This window comes from Aethalodelphis obliquidens, unplaced genomic scaffold (assembly GCF_003676395.1).
Source record: "Aethalodelphis obliquidens isolate GAN/ISIS:26980383/991018 unplaced genomic scaffold, ASM367639v1 scaffold79, whole genome shotgun sequence".
Taxonomy (NCBI): domain Eukaryota; kingdom Metazoa; phylum Chordata; class Mammalia; order Artiodactyla; family Delphinidae; genus Aethalodelphis; species Aethalodelphis obliquidens.
Window position 1 is genome coordinate 7787662 of NW_020838023.1, and position 20835 is coordinate 7808496.

The 20835-nt window shown below is 35.4% G+C and overlaps 1 protein-coding gene across 7 annotated transcripts in view; it reads left to right on the top strand.

Moving 5' to 3' along the window:
- Window positions 1-20835, top strand: part of MTBP (MDM2 binding protein) — a 154751-nt gene that overhangs the window by 21576 nt on the left and 112340 nt on the right. For 6 of the 7 annotated variants that reach the window (XR_003429893.1, XR_003429892.1, XR_003429894.1 and 3 more), the window contains exons 12-13: window positions 12756-12929; window positions 14125-14232. Coding sequence is in view for 4 of the 7 variants with exons in the window: in XM_027092579.1 (XP_026948380.1) it covers window positions 12756-12929; window positions 14125-14232 (282 nt within the window). In the remaining 3 variants the exon portion in view is untranslated. The remainder of the gene's footprint in view (window positions 1-12755; window positions 12930-14124; window positions 14233-20835) is intronic. The other variant, XM_027092578.1, reaches the window with a different exon arrangement.

Sequence of the window (20835 nt, forward strand, 5' to 3'; positions counted from 1 at the left end):
TACAATCTTTTTTTTTTTTATCTCAGATGTAGAAACAATCAAATTGAACAGTTGATTATTAAGTTCTATTTTACCCATAGCCCTTTCTGTAGGGGAAATTATTTATCCCATTGACAGAACTTCTTTTGTAAAGAGTAGTCAAGTTTTAGCTAGTGTAAGTTTTGATGCCTCTTACATAAAAAACGTCTTATCCCATTCATAGTGCCACTACTAATGGCCTCTCTCACTACAAAATAAGGTATTAACTATCAGCCTCCTAAATCAAAACTCTGTTTCCCCATAACCTACTGAATCATGCCCAACTGTTCTTGGCTGTCGCCTTCCTTGTCCCCTATCCTCCAGACTAAACTTTGTACTGTTTCCTAAAACTATTCCCTGGTTTTACACCTTTATCATGTTGTTATTCATGCATTCAGTCGGTCACGTTTCTATTCATGCTTTATAGATACTATGAATCAGGTATGTTACTGCAATCTGGGGGTTGCTGGTGAGCAAGACAGACTTGGCTCATCCTCTTCTATGTTACATTATGTTACATTATCCTGTAACATAGAAAAGAGGCACTGAGGGGGGGCTGAAACAATCCCTAAGAGATATTACATAAATAAAACAAGGTGTGCAAATGTTATTATGCTACCTTTTGTGGTACAGATAACAGTTCAGATGTGTGAAGTAAGCATTTATATGTTTGTATATGCATGAAATACTCAGTTTTTCAACAGATATTTTTATTGAGCACCTACAGTATACTAGGCAGTGTTTTACATGCTGGACCAGCAGTAAATTGAACAAAGAACTTGCTCTTGGGGAGCTTACATGTTAGTGGAGGTAACAGGTTTAGTTCTTGCCCCAGATAGGCATATGGCTGGGTCTCTCAGTTTCAGAAAACCTTTACTCCAAAGTCATTTTCTCATTCAGGACCTAATTTTTGCCATCCCATCTAAAATTGCAAATCGACTCTTTTCCTGACATCATCTCCATCTTCCCAGCTCTAATTTTTCTCCTTAGTGCTGATTACCATCTAATATACTAAATGTGTGTCCGTTTCTCTCACTAGAAGTGAGAAGAGACAAAGTGAAGTTTTTTTACTTTTATTCATTGCTTTATTCTCAGTGCCTGGAACAGTGCCTGACACTTAATAGGTACTCAAAAATATTTGTAAAATAATAAGTGGAATATGTAGTGTATCTCTAGTTAGTAATAACTGCTGTCTGGAAAAGTAAAGAAAGACTGAATGGACTGCAATGTGAACCAAGATTTGTGCTCCAGTTTTTATCAGTTGCTTAAGTTTAATGTATCATCCCTTGATGAAATAAAGGGATGTATCAATGTATTATACATAGGACATATGTATTAGTTTGAACCTCTCTTTGTATATCAAAAATTGTTAAAATATCAGCAATTCATATGGTTTGACCTAAAATAGAAGAACAATGGCCAATTTTAAAGAATGATTTTTAAAAGTGTTTTGCAGTGAAATACCCAGAAAGTATTATGGTACTGGGAAAAGCGTAAAAGAACTATATGAACAAATGCAATTAACTAAACCTTATTACATTTCTGAAGAAAGGCTTCTATATTTAAAACTATATTGAAAAGCCAGTTGTATAATGAAAAGAGCCTGGCTCACCATATGTTCACAGAGATGTTTTATGAAATTGTCAAAAAATTGGATGTTGATCATTGCCTAATTTTATATAACAAATGAAGAAGCTAAGGTACAGAGAAATCAACAAATTTGTCTAAGGTCACAGGGTGAGATCAGAATTTCCACTCAAGTTTTTCTACCGGTCATCCATGATCATTTCATAATCCTGAGTTCTATTGTTGCCTCATTTTTTAAAAAATTGGAATTCTTTTGAAAGGAAACATTTTAAAGGTACTCGGCAAAAATATTATTAGCAAGGACTAATGAAGCATTTTGAATTGAGGAAGCAAGTGCCTTCCTCATACTCAAGTCAGTGTGATCGAAGTGTTTCAAAATAGTGAGCTGAAACTAAGGTTAAAATGACTCAGTGTAACTGATTTATAAATAATTTTGATCTTGAGAAAAGGTAAAGGACTTAGATAAAGATTTTGAAAGAGATTTCAGTGGCAGAGTCAAAGTGTTCTTTCAGTCAGCAAATATTTATATTTATCGTGTGCCCGTCGTGTTCAGGGCATTATTCTAGGTGCTAGGAATTCAGTAGTGAAAACAATCAGCCAACTTTACTGTATTAACTTTTATTAAACACACCACTCAAGAACATACTGGTTCTCTTCAAGCACATATGGAACATTCTTCGGGATAGACCATATATCTGTCAGGCTATTAAATGAGGCTCAATAAATTGAAAAGAATAGATATAATACACAGTATGTTCTCCAGTTACAGTGGAATTAAATTAGAAATAACAGAAAGAAATCTGAGAACTACTTTAAGTACTTGGAAATTAAATTTTAAACACACTTCTAAATAGCACATAGGTGAAATTAAAAACAGTTTTAACTGAATGAAAATAGAAACATATCAAATTTATGGAAAGCAGCTAATACAGCACTAAGAGTATTCTAAATGCTTATCTTAGAATGGAAGAAAGATCTAAAATCAGTAATTTAAACATCAACCTCAAGAAGCTAGAAGACTAAATCCAAGTGAAGTAGAAGGAAGGAAATTAGACCAGACACCAATGAATAAAATACTGAGGACTATATCTAACAAGAAGTGCAAAACCTGTACACTGAAAACTACAAAACATTGCTGAGAGTAGTTGAAGAAGATATAAGTAAATGGGGAAATATACTGTGTTCATAGATTAGAAAACTCAGTATTATTAAGATGGTCCTTCTCTCCAAACTGACCTATAGATTCAATCTAATCTCTAACAAAATTCAGGAGGACTTTTCATAGAAATTGACAAACGGATACTAGATTTACATGAAATTGCAAAGGATCTAGAATGGCCAAAACAATTTTGAAAAGGAAGAACAACTTTTGAGAACTTACACTGCCTGATTCACAACTTGCTATGAAGCCATAGTAATTAAGACAGTGTGGTGTTGGAGAATACACATATGTCAGTGGAACAGAATAGAGACAAAGATGCCAATGGGAAAAGGATAGTCCTTTTAACACAGTACTGGAATAATTGGATGTCTGTATGTAAAAACTCAAAAATTACATATATATGTATATAAAATATGTAATTTTTAGAGTTTTATCTTATATAAAAATGATCTCAAAATGAGCCATATACCCAAATGTAAGCACTAAAACTACAAAACCTCTATTAAAAAACATATATACCAAAAGGATGATCTGTAAAAAGAAAAAAAAAATGTATAAATTCACCAAAATTGAAAAATACCTCCATTTTGAAATCTAAAGAAAAAAATGGTTTTGATGAACCTGGGGCAGGACAGGAATAAAGACACAGACGTTGAGAATGGACTTGAGGACATGGGGAGGGGGAAGTGTAAGATGGGATGAAGTGAGAGCGTTGCATTGACATACATGCACTACCAAATGTAAAATAGGTAGCTAGTGGGAAGCAGCTGCATAGCACAGGGAGATCAGCTCAGTGCTTTGTGACCACCTAGATGGGTGGGATAGGGAGGGTGGGAGGGAGAGGCAAGAGGGAGGGGTTATGGGAATATATGTATACGTATAGCTGATTCACTTTGTTATACAGCAGAAACTAACACACCATTGTAAAGCAATTATACTCCAATAAAGATGTTAAAAAAAATCTCCTTTTTGAAGAACTATTAAGAAAAAACTTTTAAAGGCTACTAAGAGAAAATAGTTTCAATCATATGTCTTACAATAGGCAGGTATATAAAAAAAAATTCTTACAACTCAGTAATAAGGAGAAATTGCAATTAATAAGTGGGTAAGAGACTTGAATACACATTTCTCTAAAGATACATGAAGAGCTAAAAAAACACATGAAAGATACCCAACATCATTAATCTTTTGGGAAATGAAAATGAAAACCACAATGTGATTCTATAATAACTGTCTAGAATGGATATTATTATTACTATTTTTTGCTGTACGCGGGCCTCTCACTGTTGTGGCCTCTCCCGTTGCGGAGCACAGGCTCTGGACACGCAGGCTCAGCGGCCATGGCTCACGGGCCCAGCCGCTCCGCAGCATGTGGGATCTTCCCGGACCGGGGCACGAACCCTGCATTGGCAGGCAGACTCTCAACCACTGTGCCACCAGGGAAGCCCTAGAATGGTTATTATTAAAAACAGTGACTATCATATTTTGATGAGGATGCAGAGAAACTGCAAGTCTCACACGTTGGTGGGGATGTAAAACGGTACAGCTACTATGGAAAACAGTCGGGCCGTTAAACTTACACTTAACTCTGCAGCTCAGTTCTTCCATTCCTAGGTATTTATCCAGGAGAAATGAGAGCATATGTTCACACATGCTTGCAAGCAGCTGTTTATAAAAGCAATATTCATAATAACTAAGAATTGGAAACTATGCACATATCCGTCAACTGGTGAACAGATGAACATGGTTTGTTTTGTCCATATAATGGAATCCTCAGCAGTAAAAAGACATGAAAAGTTTTGAGTATACCTAAATATTACTGAGTTTATAAAGTCAGGCTTAGAAGACTAGTACATGATTTTACTTATATGAAATTTCTAAAAAAGGCAGAAGGACCAGAAAGCAGATCAATAGATGCCTGAGGCCATGAGCAGGAAAGGAGATTGACTACAAAGAGATAATGGAAGCTTTCGAGACTGAATTATAATCATGGATAAACAATTGTATAATTTCCTTAAACTAATCAAACTTAGACTCTGACATGTGTATGTAAATTATACCTCATTAAAACTTTTTTTTTTTTTGGCAAAAATCACCTGAAGGCTCTTAGACCTGAATGCAGAGTTTTGTTTCTATCCTAGTTCAGTAATTCTTAATACCAGCTCACATTAGAATAACCTTGGCAGTTATCAAAAAAGAAAAAGTCAAGCTGGGCCCTACCTGAAAACAATTAAATGCAAGTCTCTGGGGAGGATCAGGGCACAGTAGTTTGTAAAAGCACCCAAGTGTTTCAAATGTGCATCCAGTATTGAGAGCCTCTGCACTAGGCGTGCTCTCTTCAACTCTAGGCTGGAGAGCCACTGTTTCTGAAAGTCCTTCAGATGCTTTGAGGCAGAAAAAGGTTTAAGGATAACTACTTTAGACCTTTAATTCCTTGGCTAGAAAATGAGGATAATATACTTGTTTAGTATATCTTGCAAACTTGTTAGACACTATTGGTAATGAAGGTAAACACTTTGTAAACTCTGCAATAGCTTTTTGTTATTCTGTCCTATCTTAAATCCTTTCTATGTCTTTGAAACAATAAAGGATCATTGTTGTTCATGATGGTGAGTAAGATCTTGAAATATCTTCTGAATAACTTCTTTATTCACTGTAGCTTTCATATTGTGTATTTTACTGTGTTTCAACTAAGAAGAAATGTATACAGTTTATGATCCTAATGTTATTTAATTGGTTGAAATAGTCATAGTGGAATCTATAAATCCTTCTACATTTTTGGAATCTTCTCAGTAGGAGGCTTCCAACACCTATTCCACAATACTATTATTTCTTAAACCATGTTAGATTCTTTCTAAAATTGAGCCCCAGGGCATTTTCTTGGAGAGTCTCAGTGGCAGTTTACGATTTATTTTTAAATTTACGATAAATTGTTCAAAGCTTAGTCTGATGAATAAGGTAGGGGATCAAGCTAGGCAATACATTTTTTGGAATTGCTTTATCAATGTAAAGTAATTAACATTTTTTTCTTGTTATTCCCTAGCTGACCTAAGGACCATTTCAAAAGTTGAGTCTAGAATTTACAGTGATGTAACTGTTGGAAAGTGTATAGCTTCCTAAAATGCCTACATTGAATGCTAGATTTTATTTTATTGTTTAATTTTTGGCATAATTATCAAAATAATTGGGTATATTATTTAGTCGCTTCTTAAGAAATATATATAATACTCATCAATAATTTAGACTATTCACTTAACCAGAATATCCTGTTCCCCTAATCATCCTGGGATATTTTTCATTTTATAATATGGAATATTATTTCCTCTGTACATTAATATGATTTTGTTTTTATATTGTTGAGCTGTTATTTTTTAACATCTTTATTGGTGTATAATTGCTTTACAATGTTGTGTTAGTTTCTGCTGTATAACAAAGTGAATCAGCTATACATATACATATATCCCCATATCCCCTCCCTCCTGCGCCTCCCTCCCACCCTCCCTATCTCACCCCTCTAGGTGGTCACAAAGCACCGAGCTGATATCCCTGTGCTATGCAGCTGCTTCCCACTAGCTATCTATTTTACATTTGGTAGTGTATATACGTCAATGCTACTCTCTCACTTTGTCCCAGCTTACCTCACATCCATTCTCTGCATCTGTGTCTTTATTCCTGTCCTGCCCCTAGGTTCATCAGAACCATTTTGTTTAATTCCATATATCTGCATTAGCATATGGTATTTGTTTTTCTCTTTCTGACTTACTTCACTCTGTATGACAGACTCTATGTCCATCCACCTCACTACAAATAACTCAATTTTGTTCCTTTTTATGGCTGAGTAATATTCCGTTGTATATATGTGGCACATCTTCTTTATCCATTCATCTGTTGGTAGACACTTAGGTTGCTTCCATGTTCTGGCCATTGTAAATAGAGCTGCAATGAACGTTGTGGTACATGACTCTTTTTGAATTATGGTTTTCTCAGAGTATATGCCCAGTAGTGGTATTTTCTGGGTGGTATGGTAGTTCTATTTGTAGTTTTTTAAGGAACCTCCATACTGTTCTCCATAGTGGCTGTATTAATTTACATTCCCACTAACAGTGCAAGAAAAGAAAGGGTGTTACTGGCTTTTAAGAACCACTGAGAAACTTATTGATATAAAATATGACTTGATTTTTATTATACTAGAATTTTGTTTGCTAATGAAACTAATAGTGGTACATCTCATTATAGTTCATATGTTATTCGTAAAATTTGATACAACTAAAGGACACTTGGAATTTCTGCTTCTCCCATTTTACCTATATAGTAGATCAAAAGTGGATGTTTTTTTAGTGGGAGAGGGGCATGCAAGCCAATCAATCTCTTATAAGTTGATAGTATAAAAATAACAGATGAAAATAGAAATGTTTTGTTGTAATCATTTTCCCTTATTTCTTTAGGAAGAGCTATGGGAATTGAATAACTATGCTAATTGTAAATCTGTTAGTCTCTGTGGTATTTACATAAAAGTTATCTGATAAGTCTTCAGTTAACACCTGCCAAATCTGGAGCAAAGTTTTTTAAATGACTGCATGGTCGTTATGGTTAGGGGAGTTCTTTAAAATAAACATTTTTCTCTTGAGGAAAATAAGATTGTTGTAACTACAGGCTTCAGTGATTAAAGTGCTTTATAGTACCTTCATTGGGTGACAGGATTTAAAATAAATGTGGAAAGAATGCCATGGATTGAAGAGGCATATAACTTGAATTGGCAAGGTGCTAAATTGGTAAATGAATTAAGGTCACTATAACTCTTGGCAAATCTTAGTTTCAAATACAACTGGTAACAGTGTTGTTCCTTTCTGATAACCTTTATTTAAATTCCTTTTCTAGGACTGATGTTTAAGAACAGGATTACTGTTTCTATTGCTAGTTAATTGCAAAAAATTTTTTTGTACTTCATGGTTTTTTGGGGGGATAGTCTTTAACCCACAGTGTGTTCATATCTGTGAAATAAACTGTTGTAATAAAGTTACAGTAGATTTTTTCTTAGCATATATATATATGTACCCACACATACTATATATATACTGTATATAAATACACACATATATATTATGTATATATCTCAAAACGCTAAGAACTTTTTTAGTGAGCAGAACCTTACATTCCTAAAATCATTATAAATTTTAAAACCTCAGCTTTATTGAGTTATAATTCACACACCATACAATTGAACCATTTAAAATACAATTGCATGGTTTTTAGTCTATTACAGGATGGATTACGAGTGTGCAACCATCACCACAATCAATTTGAGGACATTTTCTTCTCCCCAGAAAGCAGCCCCACGCCCATTAGCAGTTACTCCTGATTCCCATCACCTGCTTCTCTTCCCAGCCCATAGGCAGCACTAATCTATTTCTGTCTGTGTAGATTGCCTGGACACTTGATCTAAGCATAGTCATACGGTATGTCGTCTTTCATGACTGCCTTCTTTCAAGGATAGCATAATGTTTTCAAGGTTCATCCATGTTGTAGTATAGTACTTCATGTCTTTCTATTGCTGAATAATATTTCAGTCATTTGGATATATCACATTTTATTTATTCACACATCAGTTGAAGTGTTTGACAGTTTGGGGCTATTATAAATAATGCTGCTATAAATACTTGTGTATATATTTTTGTGTGAACATATGCTTAAAATTATTTTAGATATAAACCTAGGAATGGGATTTTTGGATTGTATATTAACTATATGTTAAACTTTTTGAAGAATTGCCTGAATGTTTTCTAAAGTGGCAGTACCATTTTATATTCCCAGCAGCAATTTACGGGGGTTCCAGTTTCTGTACATCCTCATCAACACCTGTTATTGTCTGTATTTTTGATTATAGTCATCCAAGGGATGTGAAGTGGTATCTCTTTGTGGTCTGGATTTACGTGACTGTATTGGCCAATGATGTTAAGAATCTTTCCACTCTTTCCACATGCTCATTGGCCATTTGTATATTCTATGGAGGAATGCCTATTCAGACTCCTTACCCACTTTTTGAGTTGTCTCTTTGTTATGAGTTGTAGGAGTTATTTATATATTCTAGATACAAATCCCTTATAAAATACGTGATTTACAAAAATTTTCCCTTATTTCATGGGTTGACTTTTTTTTAATTGGTACTATTGAGCAATTAGAATACTTTAGGCAGTGATCTAAGCACTTTCCATGCAACGTCTCACATTTAATCCTAACAGCAGCCTTGTCATATGGATACTTTTTTTTAAATTAATAAACTTTATTTTTTTAGAGCAGTTTTAGGTGCACAGCAAAACTGAGTGGAAAGTACAGAGAATTTCCATATAGCCCATGTCCCCACACACGTATAACCTCCCCCCTTATCAACATCACACATCAGAGTGGTACATTTGTTACAATTGATGAGCCTACATTGACACATTTATCACCCAAACTCCATAGTGGATTGACTTTTCATTCTCTTGATGATGTGCTTTGAAGCACAAAGATGCTTAATTTTCATGAAATCCAATTTTCTATTTCTTTTTTTTGCTGTTGTTGCTTGTACTTCGGGTCTCATATTTAATAGATGATTGCCTAATCTAGGGTCACGAAGACTTATGCCTTTGTCTGTTTTCTTCCAAGAATTTTAAAGTTTTACCTCTTACATTTACATCTATGATCCATTTTGAATTATTTTTTTTTACATATTGGGAGGTAGGGGGTAAGAGTCCAACTTCATTCTTTTGCATATGGATGTCCCGTTATTCCAAGACCATTTTTGAAAAGACTGTTCTTTCTCCATCAAATTTTCTTGGCACCTTTATTGAAAACCATTTGACTGTAAATGTGAGGGCATATTTCTGGACTCTCAGTTCTATTCTATTAATCTGTATGTCTGTCCTTATACCAGTGCCTCCCTGTCTTGATTACTGTAGCTTTATAGTAAGTTCCCACACTGAGAAGTATGAATCCTTTTTCACTTTGCCCTTACTACACACTGACATTCTTCTCATTTCCTTTACATTCTTCCTCATTTCACATTTTCTTCTCAGTCCTCCCAGAATGATCATATAGTAATTTTAGATTAATGTTCATTGTTTTAATTATTATGATCTAATCATTATTCACAGTTGAGCCATGTACTATATTTTATTTTTCTTTCCTGTACAATAGTTTGTTTTACCTAGAGTTAATGATTTTTTTAAAAAATTCAATCACAAAACCTTCCCCTAGTTGTGAAACTCCTTTCAGTACATTAAAGCATATTAACCATCCTATCAATCATGTATATGTAAGAAATCTCTTCTGGATCTTTATGACCTGCCTAATCTAGACTGGTTGGTTTTACTTTCCAGATTTGTTCCATAGCTTTTGGATCTAAGACTCTTTTCATCATAGAAATTTTGTTTGCTTTCTTTGTTGGTTCCTGGGATCCTTTAATCTTCCTGTTTTTTTCATTTTCCCATTTTGGTGGAGCACATTCTCTAAAATCATCCTGAGAAAAGGTGCATAGGAGGGAAGGTGCATAGGAGGGAAATTTTTGAGACCCTCTATGCCTGGAAAAGTTTTTATTCTACCGTCTCATTTGAATATAGCATTCTAGGTTGGAGAATATTTTTCCAGTGGAATTTTGAAGGCATTGTTCCCATTGTTCCCAGTTGTCCCATTGTTTTCCAGCTTTTAGTGAGGCTACTTAGAAGTCTTGTGCCATTCTCATTTTTAATTTTTTAAATAAGAAACCTAAGTTTTCTCTGGTATTTTGTAGAATATACTTGTTCTTCTTAGTCTTCTGAATTTTCATGATGATGCACCTTGGTGGGTCTATTTTTATTTTTGGTGTGTCTATTTTATTCTAGCATGCCTGGAAGCTTGTCTTTTTATTGGGAAAAAAATTATTATTATTATTATTTTTGGCTGTGCTGCACAGCTTGCAGAATCTTAGTTCCCTGACCAGGGATTGAACCCTGGCCCCCAGCAGTGAAAGTGCCGAGTCCTAACCACTGGACTGCCAGGGTATTCCCAGGAAAAATGTTCTTATCATTATTTTATTGATAATTTCCTTCCCTCCATTTTTTTATGTTCTCTCTTCTAATATTCCTGGTAGAATGTTGTTCCTCATGGTTTGTGTGTGTCTCTCTTCCTATTTTCCATTTCTTTGACTTTTTACTCTACTTTCTGATAGATTCACTGAACTTTATATGCTAACCTTTTAGTTGAAATATATATTTCTGCTTTCTTAATTTCCATGAGCTCTTTCTTATTTAGTGTTCTTTTCTTACAATTTCCTGTTCTTATTTAATGGATGCAATATAGTCTCTTCTCTGAGGATTTTAGTGCCTGATTTATCTGTTGTTTGCTTTTGTTTTATGATTTCTTTTTACTGTATATTCTTTGCTTCCCTACAAGTCACTTTGTTTCTGTTTGCTTGCTTTGCCATATGGTTTTCATACTAGAGACTTTCCCTGACGTCCCATAGTGTTTGGCTGCCTGGTCCTATTTAAGAGGGGGTATGAGAAAGCTGATTGGAAAATCTGAGCGCATGTTTGGAGCTTGTTGACTTCGATCTTCATTTTAGGGTGATCTCACTGAGACATTAGGCAATCCCAAGGTTGGAATTCTTTGGTCCTTCCCCTAGTACTGACCGTATTTCTAAAAGAAGGCTCAATTCTGCTATCTGGCTTCCAGAATGGTGGAAGTTATGTAGGTGAAGAAAGGTAAAGGGCCTCAATATTCACTATACAAGCATTCACTTAATGCAGTGATATTCAACTCCAACCCTAAACTCTGTCCTGTATCTCCCAGGCCAGAGGCATTTTGTTTTACCTTCTCCAGAGAATAACCACTAGTCTTCTGGGCTGGGGAGAGGACAATCTTTTGCCTGAATAGAATAAGAAGAGGTCAGGAGCCAAACTGCTTCTCAGGTAGACTTTCAACCTCCTTTCCTATTTCACCTTCATTTTGTTTGCAGTGCCATCCCAGAGTCTCTTGTCAGGGGCTATAGTATAAATTTTGCTGCTTCCAAGCTTTCCCTATTGTTTTTCTCAGCTTCCTTAACAATTGAGAGACTGAGGTCTGTTACCATTTGTTCATCTGCTTTCCTGCTTTCAAGGTTTAGTTGCTATTGTCTCTTCTCTCAGACATTGGTTCTTGTAGTTTTATGCTATTTTAAAATTTATTCTCATTTCATGGAATTTCAGGAGATAATGAAAATAAATGCTTATGTCCAATTCACCATCTTCAACAAAAGGGATTCTACTTCTATCTTTAGTCTCAAAGGCTTCACAGTTTTTCCTCAACCTTCACTGTAACCCTCACTTGATTTGTTTTTAAAATGCACTGCACTGTCTTAACTGACCTTCACGTTTCTGGCAAGCCAGATTAATGAATGCTCTCCAGTCCTCCTGTAAAATACATTATGGATGCACACTGCAGGGACCAAAAAGCTACCCTTAAGTATATCTGTACACTTCTGCTCCCACAGTTGAGCTGTGTGTGCTTGCAGGCGTCAGTTTGTTCCACTTTAAAGAAGGAGAGGCTGGAAATAGTAGTTGATATGTTACGGGTGTGGATATATAGGAAAGACATATGGAATGCTAATAAGCCACATCAAAAGTTAATGAATGAGTACACATAGTTTTAATTTAAAGTAAATATGTAAATTTTAAAAGTAAATATGTAAATTTTAAAGTAAATATGTAAATTTTAAAGTAAATATGTAAATTTTAATTTAAAGTAAATATGTAAATTTTACTTTACATTAATGTAAAGTAAAACGTATATGCTTTGTGAGTATCATTTTTGTTATGATTCTCTGGTTTAACAGCTTCCTCAGTTAAATGAACAACTACTGCCCCCAATGTATTGGGTAACACCTTGTTTTGAAATAACATAGACATGTCATTATATCCTATGGATCAAATGTATGATTCTGCTATGTTGTCTGCTGAATTTTCACATACTTAACAAAATAATTGTTTTTGTTTAGTTCCAGATGTTGAAGTGAAAGGAGAGAGTTCTAGCTATTATCTCTTGTTACAAGGTAATGGCAACAGAAAGTGTAAAGCCACATTGATTCACTCAGCCAACCAAATCAATGGCTCATTTGCACTCAGTTTAATTCATGGAAAGATGAAAGCAAAGACAGAAGAGACCAAACTGAGTAAGTGTTAACTTTAGGTGGAAAACAAAACATTTTTACATTTCTTTGTGTACATACTTAACTTTTAATGAACTTATTGTCTCCAAACTCCATTTCACTTTCAGTAAATTTACTTTTATTTTAAATATTTTATAACATATTTGGACAGTTTAGAGTGCAGAGAATTAACCCCTTATACATTGTACTTAGTAAAATTTAGTAGGCCAGCCTTCAATTCCAAATAGGAAAATTTTTAGTGTTTTCCACTTTAAACAAGTATTATTTTTCTAGAATTTATTTCTTATTTTCACTTACTTTCTCTCAAGCGTCTCGTTCTATTTTATTGCCCATCTTTTTATTTTTCTCTCCAAGCTCCATGCTTTGGTTACGTATCACTGTATGACGAACTACCCCAAATGCAGCTTAATAATGACGATTTACTATAATGTCTCATAGTCCTGTAGGTTGACTGGGCTCAGCTGGATGTTTCTGTTTTGAAGATCCACATATGACTGCAGTCACACACAGCTGGGGCTTCAATCATTTTGAAGACTTAACAGGGCTTGGTGTGTAAGATGGCTCTTAACCCGCACGCGTGGTGCCTGGGTTAGGATGGCTGGAACAGATGCGAGCCTACTTCCTCTTCACGTGACCTGTCCTCCTGGCCAACTTGGGCTTCCTCATAACATCATGGTCTCTGGGGAGTCTGATTCCTTCTATGGTTGCTAACTGCTCTTAGAGCAGTTGTTCTAAGAAGCTATAAGGCTTCCTGTGACCTAGCCATTCATTGTCACTTTTACTACACCTTATTAGTTACGTGAGGCCAACCTAGATTCACTGTGGAAGGACTGCACGGCGAATGAGTGGCAGGAAGTGTGATTCACTGGGAAGCCATCTTTGGAGACCAGCTCCCATACTCTGTCTGTGTTTTGTGTAAGAGTTTCAAGAGCCAAGCAGGTAGAAGAAAAGGTGGTGGAAGGAATTCTATTCTGCTACCTAAATTCTCTCAATTTAAGAAGGAGGTCAAAGTTTAAAATGCAAAATAATTTAGTACACTTATTTTCTGCTGCTCAATTATTATTATTTACTTTGAAATATGCAAGGTCAAGAAAGATGAGTAATTGACTTTTAATTATGTTATAACACATTTCTTGAGGACTGAATATTGATTTTTGTTACAAATCGTCTTAAATACTGACTTTTTTCTGTTTTTCAGGCTTTCCTCTTGACCTTTTGTCACTTCCAAATTTCTCTGGGGAGCAGCTTATACAGAGAGAGAAACAGTTAGCTAATGTTCAGGCTTTGGCTTTGAAAGAATGTCTGAGTAAGTAATGATTGGTGCATTTGATTCTGGTGTAGGAATATTGACTTGTTCAGACCTAAGGCATTGTTATTTTGTCACTTTTTCTTATACACTTTGTCTTTTAGATATGATATTCATTTGTAGAACTATTTATTTGTTACACTGAGTCTTAGTTGCGGCTTGCCGGCTCCTTAGTTGTGGCACGTGGGTTCCTTAGTTGCAGCACACAGGCTCCTTAGTTGCAGCATGCAGGCTCCTTAGTTGTGGCATGTGGACTCTTAGTTGCAGCATGCATGCGGGAATCTAGTTGCCTGGCCAGGGATCGAACCTGGGCCCCCTGCATTGGGAGTGTGGAGTCTTAACCACTGCACCACCAGGGAAGTCCCTGTAGAGCTGTTCTTGATAGAGGTGAGGTAGGGTAGAAAAGGTCTGTAACTTTTTCCCCACCAGATTCAGTATATTGCTATTGTACATTGCTTTTAACATTTATAATAATATTTGTCCAGGAAAATTTTGTTTCTCATTATTTTTAACTGTATGCTAGAAAAGACACCTAAGTTTTATTATTCTGGTTAATGTAGTAATTTTTACAAAATTTCTCTTTATATCTTTTTGGCTATACTGGAGGATAGAGACTGCAAATAGAAGAAAATACAAATCTAGAGAAATTAATATGTTAACGTGAGCATTGATCCTTAGACTTTAATCATAACTAAGCACATTTCACATACTGAGTGAAGTTGGCACTATGGATTTTTCTTTATTCAAGAAATTGACACTTTTTTAAGGGTCGTTATTTAAGGTTTTTCCTCTATTACTAAATGTTAACTTGGTTATCAGTCTTAACATTGTTTTTATAAATAATCATTCATTAGTACCTAATCTGGACTTATTTTAAGCTAATTGATATAGAATTTCTAAGAAACTAATTCAAATTGTGAGGCCTCATTAGTTACATATAGAAAAAATGATTATTAAGTAGATACATTATAAAATGAAAAATAGATCACTTTTTTTTTTTTTTGGCGGTACACGGGCCTCTCGCTGTTGTGGCCTCTCCTGTTGCGGAGCACAGGCTCCGGACGTGCAGGCCCAGTGGCCATGGCTCACGGGCCCAGCCGCTCCGTGGCATGTGGGATCTTCCTGTACCAGGGCACGAGCCCACGTCCCCTGCATCGGCAGGCGGACTCTCAACCATTGAGCCACCAGGGAAGCCCCACTCTTTTCTTTAAAAGCATTTAAAAAATACCTTGGATTCAGTATTTTGTTTTATTCAATGGAAAATAATTTTAGAATACTTGGTCTTGATTATTCATATAAGAATTATCTACTTTTTCAATTGTACAAAGGTAATTGTGTAGTCTTAAACTCCTTGAACCACTTTTTTTTAACTATGAAAATGATATTAGCTCAAGGAACGTATAATTAGGAAAGGCAAATTAGTTTCAATAAAAGGTACTACATATTAACCCAAGGGAAAAAAAGTAAAAATAAAGTTACCATATCATCCAGCAATCTGACTCTTGAGCATGTATCTGGAAAAGGTGGAAACTGAAGGGGGAGAGGGAGGTCCAAGAGGGAGGGGATATAGTTATACATATAGCTGATTCACTTCATTGTACAGCAGAAACTAACACAACACTGTAAAGCTATTTTACTAGAATAAGAAAAAAAAAAAGATACATGTACCCCAACGTTCATAGCAGCACTATTTACAATAGCTAAGACATGGAAGCAACCTAAATGTCCATCAGCAGATGAATAGATAAAGAGGATGTGGACTATTACTCAACAATAAAAAAGAATTAAATAACGCCATTTGCAGCAACATGGATGGACCTAGAGATTACCACAATAAATGAAGTAAGTCAGACAGGGACAGATAAATACCATATGATATAACTTACATGTGGAATCTAAAAGAATGATACAAGTGAACTTATTTCCAAAACAGAAAGACTCACTGACATAGAAAACAAACTTACGGTTACTAAAGAAGACCGTGGGGTGGGAGGTGGGGGCGGTGGGGGGTGGATAAGTTAGGAGTGTGGGTTAGCAAATATAGACTACGCTACATAAAACAGGTAAGCAACAAGGCCCTGCTGTAGAGCACAGGGAGCTATATTGAGTACCTTGTAATAACCTGTAATGGAAAAGAATCTGAAAAAGAATATATATATTTATATTTATATTTATATGTATATATCTGAATCACTTTGCTGTACACCTGAAACTAACACAACAGTGTAAATCAACTATACTTCAATTAAAAAGAAAAAGGAAAAAAATGCTGAAATACTAGTATTTTTGTGGATAAAACTCCTTTATTTCTAACATCTGCTAGCTTAGTGTTATTCACTTCTTGACTTTGTTCTAGCCCTGCTAAACCCCCTTTAGGCTTTGATTCTTTGCCGTAAGCCTCTGTCAGCTCTTTAAACTGAGTTCCTTCAACATCTCCCCTCTCTTTCATCTTCACCTCTCTTCCTTACCCTTCCAACCAGAAAAACTGTGAGAGTGGAAGAATGGGCAGCTATCTGAAGTTGGTGTATCTCTCCTTTGGGTAAGAAGAGTTAAGCCCAGTAAGGCCATCCCTCCTGCTTGGTTGGGAAGGGAAATATAATTATAATTAGGTTGTTGCCTAGTAGTTGTGATTGGAAGCTCTGCTGGGGGTGGGGAGGGGGAAGAAAGTGCTAAATAAATGCTGAAAATGTAGAAGTTACCAGCATCTGAGCTGTAAAACAGGCAGCAGCTGTAAGGATGCCACAGCACTGGGCAAGGGCAAGTAGGGGGCCTGAAGTTGAAGGAAGCCTCAGAGCTAGTAGCTGCTGGAGACATCAGCTCTGGGGGTATCCATGTACTAGCCAGTTTGTAATCTAGAGCATTAAATCTTGATTAAGATTAATGATCCAGTTAATCTATTTATGATGCAATTATTTGCTTAACCAATCTCTCCTCTACCCAGAGAGTTAATAATGAATTGAAAATCTGGGGACAAAGATGCATCTGTTTAGATTTCAAATATCTCTAAAGACAGAGGAGAATGACAACAAAATGAAGTTTCCAACGTAAGACTATCTTAGTGTCTATTTCAGTGATTTTCAAAGAAGTGAATATAAATATAAAAATATTTAAATCGATACAGTTAATTTATACATGATGAAAACTGATATAATAGGAAAAGTTTTCTTTGGGAAAAAAATTAACAGTTCAGTATCAATACAGATTGTAGTCTTTGCTGGAAAACAAAAAGTTGTTCAAATTTTTTTTGAAAATTATCAATAAGACATGGAGTAAACTTATTCTTATCTCCCCCACTGTTTATCTGAGTATACTGCATCAGAACAAGCAACTGGAAAAATCTGCATGAAAATTTACTCACATTAATGAGGTACTCTGTGTTTTAAAATAACACAAAAATCAAATAAAATTTCTGTTAGGGTTTAATTTTTTAGAATAATTTATTTTTATTCTATTCTTAAAATTTATATCTAATTTTTATTTATTTGTTTATATTTTTCATTGTAGTATAGTTGCTTTACAATGTTGTGTTAATTTATACTGTACAGTAAAGTGAATCAGCTATATGTATACATATATACCCTCTTTTTTGGATTTCTTTCTCATTTAGGTCATGACAGAACACTGAGTAGAGTTCCCTGTGCTGTACAGTAGGTTCTCATTAGTTACCTGTTTTATACATAGTATCAGTAGTGTATATATGTCAATCCCAATCTCCCAATTCATCCCCCCACACTTCCCCCTTGGTATCCATACGTTTGTTCTCTTCTTCTGTGTCACTGTTTCTGCTTTGTAAATAAGATCGTCTATACCAGTTTTTTCAGATTCCACATGTGTGCATTAATATACGATATTTGTTTTTCTCTTTCTGACTTACTTCACTCTGTATGACAGTCTCTAGGTCCATCCATGTCTCTACAGATAACCCAATTTCGTTCCTTTTTATGGCTGAGTAATATTCCATTGTATATGTACCACATCTTCTTTATCCATTCCTCTGTTGATGGATATGCAGGTTGCTTTCATGTCCTGGCTATTGTAATAGTGCTGTAATGAACATTGGGGTCCATGTGTCTTTTCAAATTGTTTTTCTCTGGATATATGCTGAGGAGTGGGATTGCTAGATCATATGATAACTCTATTTTTAGTTTTCTAAGGAACCTCCATACTATATCTAGATATAGATGTATAGATATTTAGATATAAACATTTAGAATGATATATAAATTTTATAATTTATGTTTTACCTGATCTTTATAATTTATAAATTTTGTATTTAGAAATATTAAGTATCTTGTTTCACTGATTTTTAAAGAAAAGGTTTAAGAATGCTGAACAATTTTTAAATAAAAAACTGTTCAGTGTGATACAAAACAAATACCAAAATAGCAGTATTGACATTTTGCTCCAGGATTGTGGTCACTACTCTGAGTTTCCCACATCTTTTTTAAATCTATAGAACCCCGTGCAGCCCTGATTGGTGGTCCATCTACTGATACTTTTAGATATTTTACACTCTATTTTTCTTAGTTAAGTCCTGAGTTATTACTAGCTTTCTTAGGAAAAGCATTCTTTTGCTAATTCGTTTTTAGACTTTAGTCCAGTATTTTTCTCCCAAATCTTTATCTGCCACTTGTGTTGCAAACTCACTTGTGTAGAGATTATTTTTCACCTAGGTAAATTATCCTGCTCATAACCCTATTAAACCTTATCTGTTTTCTCTCTCTATTGCCCAGTCATCAAGGTCAGTAGGAAGTCATATCCTGCTCTTCAGATTGCCCGTTATTGTAATATAATTGACAGTTTTAATAAGCATAGGTCAGGTTCATTATTTAAGTATATTTTTAGCATTAATAAAAATTTGGGGCTAATTTCTGTAGCACATTACTTACTGTGCATCTTTCAGATGAAAGCAAATCTTTGACAACTTTTCATTTTAGATGGCTCCCAGAAGATGGTAAGAAAATAAAAAGCTTCAACTGAAGCTTCATCTTCACTAAGAAAATGTAATAAAAGCAGCATTTATTACAACTCTTACTTTACCATTACTAATGTTCTTGACTGCAGAAATCATGTGTTACTTATTTTGGATCAGAACTGGATTGAGCCTGGCAACATCCAGGTTGGTGAGGTGGGCTTTTACAGAGGCGTCCAGCTATTCCCTTGTATTATTTATGTGCCAGCCTTACACAGTGTGATGGAATATGCTTTACTCCTCTGTATCTAAGGGCACAGCACAGTGCTTTGCAGACAGTACATACTCAATAAATATTTGTTGAATTGAATTCTCTACGAATTTATAGTTCACTATTTTATTATAGAAGAAAATGTTATTAGTTCAGAAGTGTTTTAAAAATGAAATATTTTTATAAAAGTAGTACATGGGTATAGTTAAAAATTTCAAATGCTATTGAAAAACCTAAAATGGAAAACAGCAGTGCCCTGCCTTCTCCCCATCTTTCTGTCTCTGTCCACAGGCAGCTGCCCTCAGCTCTTCCGGCTGGTTTTCCTTGACCTTTCCTCCAGCTTTATGAATAACATATGTATGCTGTTATTTCTTGATTTACCAGTTTTAGACATTATCTTAATGCCTAACTATGGAACTGAATACTTAGCTTTCTCACATCAACTTCCCTTTCCCTTTCCATCCTTTACAGTGAAATCATGAATTGGGGTTAAACTAATGGTTAGTTTTAACATTTCCTCCTCCCTCTGTCCCTCCCTCTTCCTTCCTTCCCTCCTTCCTCCCTCCCTCCCTTCCTCCTTCCCTCCCTCCCTCCCTCCTTCTCTCCCTCTCTTTCTTTCTTTCTTTCTTTGTTTCCCTCTCTCTCTCTCCCTCCCTCCCTTCCTTTGTCTCTTCCTGTCTAGCTATCCATCTACCTACCTACCTATGTACCTATGTATAAGTTTACTGCTGAGTCATGCAGTATATGATGATGGTCAACTCTCCTTTCTTGTATAATCTTTTTTTTTTTTAAGGTTGATAATCACCTTATTTTTAATTTGCCCATTCTTCTGTACAGGCAAAATACTGTTATGTTTTCCCAGAGCCTCCAACATTTCTGCCACACATCTATCAGTAAATTTATTGCATGTTCAAACTCAGTAGTTCCTTTTTATTTCTCATAGTTTTTTTTTTCTGGAGTGTTTCATATTTTACTGTATTTTAGACAAAATGCTTCCTTAGACCTACTGACATCTTAAGAGACTCCTGTTTCCTCTTCTCTTCTTTTGGAATCTCCTGTTTTCTAGACCCCTTGTCCTCTCTTTTTCTTTGAATTCCCCTCTTGTTTGGTTGGAGCATATCTTGCAGTAGCTTCCTGAGTAAAAGTTCATTCATGGGGTATACATTTTTCAAGCTCTTGCATGTCTGAAAATATCTTCACTAGATTGATAATCCATATAGACTTCCAGGTTAAAAATTGTTTACCCTTAGAATTTTGAAGACATTGTCCCATTGTCTTTTTTTTTTTTTCTTTGGCCACGTGGCACGGCATGCGGGAGCCCTGACCAAGGATCACACCTGTGTCCCCTGCAGTGGAAAAGCAGAGTCTTAACCACTGGACCACCAGGGAAGTCCCTATCCCATTGTGTTTTATGTTGCTG